General features: G+C 37.2%; 1 protein-coding gene across 1 annotated transcript in view; it reads right to left on the bottom strand.

Moving 5' to 3' along the window:
* LOC143243478 (uncharacterized) overlaps positions 1 to 11,936 on the bottom strand; it is a 49,862-nt gene extending 37,926 nt beyond the window's left edge. Inside the window, exon 1 of the mRNA XM_076487279.1 lies at positions 11,727 to 11,936. Coding sequence (XP_076343394.1) covers positions 11,727 to 11,778 — 52 coding nt within the window. The 5' untranslated portion in view covers positions 11,779 to 11,936. The remainder of the gene's footprint in view (positions 1 to 11,726) is intronic.
* Positions 11,937 to 12,280: the final 344 nt, after the last annotated feature.

Raw genomic sequence — 12,280 nt, 5'->3', positions numbered from 1 at the left:
GTTCCAACCAGTGACATGTTATGTTACCAACAACCTAACTGAAACTCACTGTGTTCCAACCAGTGACATGTTATGTTACCAGCAACCTAACTGAAACTCACTGTGTTCCAACCAGTGACATGTTATGTTACCAACAACCTAACTGAAACTCACTGTGTTCCAACCATTGACATGTTATGTTACCAACAACCTAACTGAAACTCACTGTGTTCCAACCAGTGACATGTTATGTTACCAACAACCTAACTGAAACTCACTGTGTTCCAACCAGTGACATGTTATGTTACCAACAATCTAACTGAAACTCACTGTGTTCCAACCAGTGACATGTTATGTTACCAACAACCTAACTGAAACTCACTGTGTTCCAACCAGTTACATGTTATGTTACCAACAACCTAACTGAAACTCACTGTGTTCCAACCAGTTACATGTTATGTTACCAACAACCTAACTGAAACTCACTGTGTTCCAACCAGTGACATGTTATGTTACCAACAACCTAACTGAAACTCACTGTGTTCCAACCAGTGACATGTTATGTTACCAACAACCTAACTGAAACTCACTGTGTTCCAACCAGTGACATGTTATGTTACCAACAATCTAACTGAAACTCACTGTGTTCCAACCAGTTACATGTTACGTTACCAACAACCTAACTGAAACTCACTGTGTTCCAACTAGTAACATGTTATGTTACCAACAACCTAACTGAAACTCACTGTGTTCCAACCAGTGACATGTTACGTTACCAACAACCTAACTGAAACTCACTGTGTTCCAACCAGTGACATGTTATGTTACCAACAACCTAACTGAAACTCACTGTGTTCCAACCAGTTACATGTTACGTTACCAACAACGTAACTGAAACTCACTGTGTTCCAACCAGTGACATGTTATGTTACCAACAACGTAACTGAAACTCACTGTGTTCCAACCAGTGACATGTTATGTTACCAACAACCTAAGTAAAACTCACTGTGTTCCAACCAGTGACATGTTATGTTACCAACAACCTAACTGAAACTCACTGTGTTCCAACCAGTGACATGTTATGTTACCAACAACCTAACTGAAACTCACTGTGTTCCAACCAGTGACATGTTACGTTACGAACAACCTAACTGAAACTCACTGTGTTCCAACCAGTGACATGTTATGTTACCAACAACCTAACTGAAACTCACTGTGTTCCAACCAGTGACATGTTACGTTACGAACAACCTAACTGAAACTCACTGTGTTCCAACCAGTGACATGTTATGTTACCAACAACCTAACTGAAACTCACTGTGTTCCAACCAGTGACATGTTATGTTACCAACAATCTAAGTGAAACTCACTGTGTTCCAACCAGTGACATGTTATGTTACCAACAACCTAACTGAAACTCACTGTGTTCCAACCAGTGACATGTTATGTTACAAACAATATAACTGAAACTCATTGTGTTCCAACCAGTGACATGTTATGTTACCAAGAACCTAACTGAAACTCACTGTGTTCCAACCAGTTACATGTTACGTTACCAACAACCTAACTGAAACTCACTGTGTTCCAACTAGTAACATGTTATGTTACCAACAACCTAACTGAAACTCACTGTGTTCCAACCAGTGACATGTTACGTTACCAACAACCTAACTGAAACTCACTGTGTTCCAACCAGTGACATGTTATGTTACCAACAACCTAACTGAAACTCACTGTGTTCCAACCAGTTACATGTTACGTTACCAACAACGTAACTGAAACTCACTGTGTTCCAACCAGTGACATGTTATGTTACCAACAACGTAACTGAAACTCACTGTGTTCCAACCAGTGACATGTTATGTTACCAACAACCTAAATAAAACTCACTGTGTTCCAACCAGTGACATGTTATGTTACCAACAACCTAACTGAAACTCACTGTGTTCCAACCAGTGACATGTTATGTTACCAACAACCTAACTGAAACTCACTGTGTTCCAACCAGTGACATGTTACGTTACGAACAACCTAACTGAAACTCACTGTGTTCCAACCAGTGACATGTTATGTTACCAACAACCTAACTGAAACTCACTGTGTTCCAACCAGTGACATGTTACGTTACGAACAACCTAACTGAAACTCACTGTGTTCCAACCAGTGACATGTTATGTTACCAACAACCTAACTGAAACTCACTGTGTTCCAACCAGTGACATGTTATGTTACCAACAATCTAAGTGAAACTCACTGTGTTCCAACCAGTGACATGTTATGTTACCAACAACCTAACTGAAACTCACTGTGTTCCAACCAGTGACATGTTATGTTACCAACAACCTAACTGAAACTCACTGTGTTCCAACCAGTGACATGTTACGTTACCAACAACCTAACTGAAACTCACTGTGTTCCAACCAGTAACATGTTATGTTACCAACAACCTAACTGAAACTCACTGTGTTCCAACCAGTTACATGTTATGTTACCACCAACCTAACTGAAACTCACTGTGTTCCAACCAGTGACATGTTATGTTACCAACAACCTAACTGAAACTCACTGTGTTCCAACCAGTGACATGTTATGTTACCAACAATCTAAGTGAAACTCACTGTGTTCCAACCAGTGACATGTTATGTTACCAACAACCTAACTGAAACTCACTGTGTTCCAACCAGTGACATGTTATGTTACCAACAACCTAAGTGAAACTCACTGTGTTCCAACGAGTGACATGTTATGTTACCAACAACCTAACTGAAACTCACTGTGTTCCAACCAGTGACATGTTATGTTACCAACAACCTAACTGAAACTCACTGTGTTCCAACCAGTGACATGTTACGTTACGAACAACCTAACTGAAACTCACTGTGTTCCAACCAGTGACATGTTATGTTACCAACAACCTAACTGAAACTCACTGTGTTCCAACCAGTGACATGTTATGTTACCAACAACCTAACTGAAACTCACTGTGTTCCAACCAGTGACATGTTATGTTACCAACAACCTAACTGAAACTCACTGTGTTCCAACCAGTGACATGTTATGTTACCAACAACCTAACTGAAACTCACTGTGTTCCAACCAGTGACATGTTATGTTACAAACAATATAACTGAAAGTCACTCTGTTCTAACCTGAAAAACCGATATATTACTAACAAACTAAATGAAACTTTCTATGCTATAACCAGTTGAACCATTACACTGCACAACAATTTTTTGAAAAGTTTTGCTTTCTGAAAAGATATTTTCCGATTGTGACAGGTACCTGGGTAGGTATGCACAAATATAGTTTTGGTTTTGCTTCATCACGTAAGATCTCTGAGAAATAGACAGTTAACTGTTTACCGGCAATAATGTATTTAATTGCGTTTATGTTTCTAATACGCTATTAAATTCAACATAATTAAAAGTGTTTTTCTCCTGATTTTCGTTTGTACTCAATGTCCGGTGCATCACGTTGCAGTGTTCAACAGCAGTCAGCAAGCATTGACGGATTCAAGTTGCCCTGATATTGTTTTTCCATTGTAGCAATGTCCTGGCGAAACTGAAGATTTCGATGAAACGGTACGTGATGGGTAATTTTGGATGTGATTTTCATGATCAGCAGCCAAATATTTATAAGGAATACCCACTGTTGTGCAGTGTTATCTGAGTAAAAACGTTACTGAATCTCAATGTGTTCTGCCCAGTCAGACCCTTATGTTACTAACAACCTAATTTAAACTCATTGTGTCCTAGCCAATAAGACAGTTGTGTTACTGACAACCTCATTAAAACTCATTGTGTTCTAAGAATATTACATTACTAACAATTTAACTGAAACTCACAGTTTTCTAATAAGTCAAACCAGTATATTACTAACATCCAAATTGAAACTCACTGTGTTCTCACCAGTAATACCGTTATGTTAAAAATGACCTAACTGAAATATCCAGTGTTCTAATGAGTCAGACCGTTATATTTCTAACAATCTAAAGAAAAAACAATGTATTTTAACTAATAACACAATTATGTTACTAACAACCTAACTGAAACTGTGTTCTAGTAAGTCAGACCCTTATGTTACTTACAACCTAATTTAAACTCACTGTTTCCTATCTAATAAGACAGTTGTTTTACTGACAACTTCACTGAAAATCATTGTGTTCTAAGTAATAAGAACATTATGTTACTAACATTCTAACTGATACTCACTGTGTTCTAACTAGTCACACCATTCTATTACTAACAACCTAACTGACACATGCTGTGTTCTAATCAGTCAGACCGCTAAGTTACTAAGTACCAAACTGAAACTTACAGTGTTCTGACAAACCACACTATCATGTTAGGTCCGGCATGCCTCGGTAGTTAGGGCGCTCGACTGGTAATCTGAAATTGATGGGTGAGAATCCCCGTCATATCAAATATGCTCGCCCTTTAAACCATGGGGACATTAAAATGTTACGGGTGAATCCTACTATTTGTTGGTAAAAGAGTATAAAACGAAACGGTGGCGTTGGGTGGTATTAGCGAGCTACAGTCTCTCTAGTCTTATACTGCTAAATTAGGAACGTGTAGCGCAAAAAATCCATCCTGTACGATTGCGCGAAAACAACAACAAAAATCAAACCGTTATGTTACTAACAATCTGACTGAAACTCACTGTTTCCTAACCAATAAGACAGTTGTATTACTGATAATCGCATTGAAACTCATTGTGTTCCTACCAATAAGCCCATTCTGTTACTTAACAGTCTAACCGAATCTCACTGTTTTTCACTCAGCCACAACATTATGTTATTAACAACTTAACTGGAACTCACTTCCTTCTAACCAGTCAAACCGTTATGTTACTAACAATCTTACTAAAACTATGTTCTAACGAATAAGGGCCCGGCATGGCCAAGCGCGTTAAGGCGTGCGACTCGTAATCTGAGGGTCGCGGGTTCGCATCCGCGTCGCGCCAAACATGCTCGCCCTCCCAGCCGTGGGGGCGTTATAATGTGACGGTCAATCCCACTATTCGTTGGTAAAAGAGTAGCCCAAGAGTTGGCGGTGGGTGGTGATGACTAGCTGCCTTCCCTCTAGTCTTACACTGCTAAATTAGGGACGGCTAGCACAGATAGCCCTCGAGTAGCTTTGTGCGAAATTCCAAAACAAACTAACGAATAAGACCGTTTTGTTACCAAAACCTAAATGAAATTTATTCTAACCAATACGATCCTTATGTTTATGACAACTTAATTAAAATTCACTGTGTTCTAACCAATAAGAACGTTATGTTACTAACACCCTAACTGAAACTGATCACTCACACCCTTATATGAAGTTTTTTGTGTTAAATATGGTCTTATACTTTACTTTTGACGAGATCGGATTTATTTATAAATTATGTGTAGGAATAACAACAATTACTAAAACTCGTTTTAATCGTATCGTTAGAAGTTTTTCTACGTGAAGGGATCTGAGTGCATGATATCACGTTTGTAGACTTCAAATCCGAAATGTGAAAACAAATTAGTGAAAGAGTCCATCACAAGGTGTTACTTTCAAATTATCTTAATCGGTTAAAATTAATCATTTCATTTTCAGGTGGACTTGTAATTAAACTGTTTTTAATACCTTCTCTCAATGTCTAATGACATCATCTTATCTTTCAACACTGCCACGTTAGGCTGCCAAGAACTCCTACATGACGTTCGAAACCTGTGCATGTAACATGTTACATTGGTGTGTTAAATTTAACGGTTGTGATATTCCTGAAATAACGGGATCTAAGTATGAAACACAAAGTCAAGGATGAGCATTGCTTCCGGATAAACATCTGGCCTGGTGGGCCGGAATTTTAGTGGCGCGGGGAAGAACATTCAAGGCCAATTTGATACGTTGATGATGCTTCGAATTGTCCATCAGGAAATGAGTTGGTTTAGATAAAATATCAATTATTATATTGCACCATATTTCTTTCTGTTTCTAAATTGAGGCCAGTGTTAACGATATTAACTCTATGTCAAATAAATCTCTCTTAAAGTGAAACCTAGTGCTTATTATTAAGAACGTTATCAACAGAAAATTTAGTTAAAAGAGGAAACATTTTTAAAAGAGGAAAAAAAGAAAAAAAAATTAAGACATTTATCTTCAAAGATACAACTCAGTTATTGCAGTAAGACACTCGACGTTAGAAAACAAGAGAGTATGGTACATTAATTAAATAATGTAAGCTACTATATCACGGCTACGTTGTACTGTAAACTTATCTGGAGCTACCACATGGTACTTAAGTTAAATAATATAAGTTACTACATTTTTGATAAGTTGTACTGTAAACTTATTTGGAGCTACCACATGGTACTTAAGTTAAATAATATAAGTTACTACATCTTTGATAAGTTGTACTGTAAACTTATCTGGAGCTACTACATGGTACTTAAGTTAAATAATATAAGTTACTACATCTTTGATAAGTTGTACTGTAAACTTATCTGGAGCTACCACATGGTACTTAAGTTAAATAATATAAGTTACTACATCTTTGATACGTTGTACTGTCAACTTATCCAGAGCTACTACGTGGTACATTAGTTAAATACCAGAATTTACCACATCTTGGCTTAAGTGTACTGTCAACTTATCTAGAGTTATCACGTGGTACAGAAGTTAAATAATATTATTTACTACGTTTCAGTTAAATTTCTCGGTTTGATTCTAAACGCACAACTAATTACTTTTTGAAACCCAATGTAGTTTAACGTGATGGGGAAACACGAGTTCCTGTAAATATTACACGTGAATAAAAGATGTTTTATTCCCCCTTCAAAAAAAGGCTTGCCACCCACTTGTTCCCAAAACTTTGGTACTGTCACCGCCTCTGACAGCTACTCGGTTAAAAAGTAAGATAACTTATTTTGACATGGAGACTATTTACGAGATAAAATTCAAACAATATTTATGGTTTGTCTGACTTCACGATAATCGGTGGTTATTAACATTTTACTATGAAAGACCAATTACTAGAACTCTCGTATAAACAAATAGAAACGCCTAAATTAAGTAACTACTCTTTAATGGTATATATTCTTTAGTTTCAGTTGAAATAACTAGGGAAATGTTTATTTACTGGTGATAGTTGTAAAATCTCTAGTCCAATAAATAAACATATTTCTAGTTATTCCGTGGACTCTACATTGTATTATTGCTTACACCCAATAGTGCAAAACAATTCATTTAACAATAATAGCCGTTACAACTGTGTTCTACACTTAACCCTCTCTACCTTGCTTGTATCTAATGAACAAGGCTAGCGTTAATCATCTAGACGTGCTGAAAATGAACCCTCTCTAGTTTTCCTTTATCTAATGAACTAGGCTAGCGTTAATCATCTAGACTTGCTGAAAATAAACCCTCTCTAGTTTTCCTTTATCAAATGAACTAGGCTAGCGTTAATCATCTAGACCTGCTGAAAATGAAGCCTCTCTAGTTTTCCTTCATCTAATGAACAAGGCTAGCGTTAATCGTCTAGACCTGCTGAAAATGAACCCTCTCTAGTTTTCCTTTATCTAATGAACTAGGCTAGCGTTAATCATCTAGACCTGCTGAAAATGAAGCCTCTCTAGTTTTCCTTCATCTAATGAACAAGGCTAGCGTTAATCGTCTAGACCTGCTGAAAATAAACCCTCTCTAGTTTTCCTTTATCAAATGAACTAGGCTAGCGTTAATCATCTAGACCTGCTGAAAATGAAGCCTCTCTAGTTTTCCTTCATCTAATGAACAAGGCTAGCGTTAATCGTCTAGACCTGCTGAAAATGAACCCTCTCTAGTTTTCCTTTATCTAATGAACTAGGCTAGCGTTAATCGTCTAGACCTGCTGAAAATGAACCCTCTCTAGTTTTCCTTTATCTAATGAACTAGGCTAGCGTTAATCATCTAGACCTGCTGAAAATGAACCCTCTCTAGTTTTCCTTTATCTAATGAACTAGGCTAGCGTTAATCATCTAGACTTGCTGAAAATAAACCCTCTCTAGTTTTCCTTTATCAAATGAACTAGGCTAGCGTTAATCATCTAGACCTGCTGAAAATGAAGCCTCTCTAGTTTTCCTTCATCTAATGAACAAGGCTAGCGTTAATCGTCTAGACCTGCTGAAAATGAACCCTCTCTAGTTTTCCTTTATCTAATGAACTAGGCTAGCGTTAATCATCTAGACCTGCTGAAAATGAACCCTCTCTAGTTTTTCTTTATCTAATGGACTAGGCTAGCGTTAATCGTCTAGACCTGCTGAAAATGAACCCTCTCTAGTTTTCCTTTATCTAATGGACTAGGCTAGAGTTAATCGTCTAGACCTGCTGAAAATGAACCCTCTCTAGTTTTCCTTTATCTAATGAACTAGGCTAGCGTTAATCGTCTAGACCTGCTGAAAATGAACCCTCTCTAGTTTTCCTTTATCTAATGGACTAGGCTAGAGTTAATCGTCTAGACCTGCTGAAAATGAACCCTCTCTAGTTTTCCTTTATTTAATGAACAAGGCTAGCGTTAATCGTCTGGACATGTTGAAAATTTAAAAGACAAAAAGTCGAATTTATGGACCAAACATTTTGGCGTTTAGCGGTTAGCACATGACATATTAAACGATACCTAACAATATTAAGAAACGAAGCAATACAAGGACGACATAATGAACGTGGACTATAGAACAAGGAGCGCCGAATTTTTAACATTTTCTACCAGTCACGTTCTGTTTAGCAGTTTGTTGGAAGATTGACAGAAAGGGTACATAGTGTCACGAGAGAAAAACCTGTTTCACTTGCTCTCGCCGCTTCATGATTACCACATAAATAGGAGTTTCATGAGAAGATAGTTATCTAGAAAATAGCAACAACGGTGTTCTATTCTAGAACCCTAATTCTAAAAAGAATTGCCGTACATAAAGTAACAAAGAGACGTTTTACTCTATATAGTCATATTACCAGCCGCGAGTCTAACCATGACATGTTGGACATTGTTTTTAAATTTCATGGTTTGAACATTGTCCTTAAATTGCATTTATGAAACGTGCTACTAAAATTACTACTATAAAAAGAATGAAATATCTTTGCGAGAACTATGCTTCTTTCTTCGAATAGCGCGTACAAACTTGACTTAAACAACGAGGAAACCGATTGAATTTCATCAGACCGACAGTTTTTGAAAGAAAAGGCCAATGTAAGCTTTCCTTTATCATCTTAGCAATTTAGAATGAACAGCTAGCTAGATGGGCATAGATTAATTAATACCCACCTTGTTTTTTTCTGGGTATAAATCCCTATTACGCCTAAGCACGAAAAGTTGGAACTGCAATTGAAGAAAATCATAAAAAAGATCTAATAAAAATTAAAGTTTAAACAGTAATAATAAATTTAATTAAAATTTATACCTTTCCAGAAATTCGATGTTTTTGCCTGAAACATTGTATCTTTATAATTTAATACGCTAGAACTGAAAAAAAGGCAAAAAACGTTCCCCTTGAATACGAGATAAGTAAATAATATATCGACTGTTAACTTCTATACCAGTTTAGAGAGACGGTTTAACATCTACCTTAACCCTAACATAACTCGCTTTTCACGACATAGTTTTACAAATAAAAGGAATGATTTTCGTAGTCACGTGAGCACGTATCACGTGCAACTTTCTACACGTGCTTATGCATTGGCATGTTGTGACTTTGAATGGCGGTAATATAATATGCGAGGCGTGATGTCACGACACGGTCTTACTTTTACGGTTTCCGCCAGATTCAGGTTAGAGAGAGAGAGCACGGAACAAACAGGATATGAGAAGGACTGACTTACTAAAAGGTTTGTTATTTTACACATAAGGGTACGTACCACAAGCCAAATTAAACATCTCTAATACATTATCAGGATCTTTCTTAAGCTCAGACATTTAGTTTCAGTCATATTCCATCTTTTTATTTATGTATAAGGAAGTTTAAATAATTTTAGACATGACTATTTGTTAAGCACAACAAATCTGTTTTCCAACATCATAAAACAAGTAGTGTTATTTATTAACTTCAGTAAAGAAACACATTTAACGCATAAAACGCGACCTTTCGACTGGCATAGCTTAGTCATTATCGTGGTAAGAGTAATATAGGTCCAGAAATGATGGACCTTTTGACTATCATAGTTTGTTTATCATTAGGCTAAGACTAACGTGGTTCCTTATGTAACGTACGTTTTGACCCACACAGTTCACACATTTCAATTCTCACTCTCATAAATTGTTGATCACCCGGCTAAAAGTGAAGAGGGTCTTGAAATAACGCACGTGATGTTATTAACCAGTATATTGATTCTAATAAGTTATTTTATAATATCGCTAATCAGAGGCGTCGCTAGTACACAACGCCCTTAACCTGATTCTATTTCGCCAGTTGGGTCTTGAAAAATTAGAATAGAAAACCATATTCAATATCACACTGAAACGCCGAAATCTCCCGGCGCCCGAGCCCTGAATCCTTTAAGTATCTAGCGACGCCTCTGATTTTGTCATATTATCTTGATTTTATCATGTTACGCACGTGTTTTCTCCCCTAGTTGCTCTGATCGTGCTTTTTATCAATAATACTATGTTATTGTTACTTTCGCCCCAGTTTTGTGTAGACCCAACTCAGATTAATTTAAAGTTTAACCAAATCCTAGTGATGACCAAAATATACTAGTTGAAACTCTGTGTATTTCAGTATCTAATGTGATGAGGAGGCTCAAACTTAATGGGTCCATGACATTTGATACAAGTGCGATCAAAATTTGCACTTATTAACTCCAAAACGTGAAAATGCACTATTTTCTCATTATAAAAATGTTTTAAAGTGATCCAGAATCCCAATTTGAATCTGGATCAAGTTTGGGAGAAATGTCCCATACTGACTTCCCATTGCCCCCCGCTAGTACAGCAGTATGTCTCCGGATTTACAACGCTAAAATCAGGGGTTCGATTCCCTCGGTGGGCTGAGCAGATAGCCCTTTGTGGCTTTGCTATACAAAAAAACACAAACACACAGACCTCCCATCTTTGGTTTGGTTTGTTTTGAATTTCGCGCAAAGTTACACGAGGGCTATCTGCGCTAGCCGTTCCTAACTTGGCAGTGTAAAACTTGAGAGGAGGCAGATAGTCATCGCCACCCACCGCCAACTCTTGGGTTATTCTTTTACCAATGAATAGTGGGATTGACCGTCACATTATAACGCCCCCATGGCTGAAAGGGCGAGCATGTTTGGTGTGATGGGGATTCGAACCCGCGACCCTCAGATTACAAGTCGAGTATCTAAATCCAACTGGCCATGCCGGGCCCTTCCCATCTTTTGTGAAATTGTTGTGTTCATCGATTTATATGTTTTCGACATACGTGTGTGGAAACACAGAGGCCGCATGTTATTTTCAGGAGAGGAAAAAATATTCCTCTTTTATTGTACATGAATAATTTAAATCAATTTGGTTTACTGATTACTTCTTCTGCCTCTCTATCTGAAACATATATAACTTCTTATTTAATTAATAGACAATTTAGAAGTAAACGAACTATAAAGTTTTCAGTCGCTTCAGATCGATCAAAGTGTCTATTCCTATTTGTATGATTGATTTTGAGGATGTTTATGAAGGTTATTTAAAATTACGTGTGTCACATTTGGCTAAAAGAAAGGTCAAGACACATTCACACCTATGCGTAGATGACGTAACTGGTAAAAATCAGCGAGGCTTCCACGTACCTGTAACAAGGAACAAACCCAGGAAACAGATCTTCCAGATCCACTGCGTCATGATAGTTTATCCACAGTGTACGAAACCATCACAGTCTCTGGAAAATACATGATTGACAAAATCCTTGTAAGGGATCAGACTTGGTTGCATGTCATAGCGTAACGTTTTAACCACAAAAATTAAACAGTATCTCGAAGCTCAACACTACAACAGACAAACCCAAACTATGTACTAAAGGTGAACTGCTCTGGTCTTTCACGTGCTGTTATCAAATCCCGCCCCTTTACATGTGTTCGGTTGATTTGATTGGATGAGATATCGAGGTCAAGTAGTAGAATAAACATGTAAAAGTATTTGCGTTCGTATTGTTACCTTAAAGACAACAACAACAATATAAATAAATAAACAAACAAACAATAGCGGTAAGTCGCAATAATAATAGAGGAGAGAACACAAAAATAGAATACAACCGAAAATATTACAGTTGACAACAATGAAGTCCAGGCAAGGCCCAGCTAACAAAAACAACTAAAGTCACTGAAGTTCGAAAATTGGAAAGTAG

Source organism: Tachypleus tridentatus, chromosome 1 (genome assembly GCF_004210375.1).
Source record: "Tachypleus tridentatus isolate NWPU-2018 chromosome 1, ASM421037v1, whole genome shotgun sequence".
NCBI lineage: Eukaryota > Metazoa > Arthropoda > Merostomata > Xiphosura > Limulidae > Tachypleus > Tachypleus tridentatus.
The sequence above is the reverse complement of the archived record's forward strand: the minus strand, read 5'-3'. Positions and strand labels throughout refer to the sequence as shown.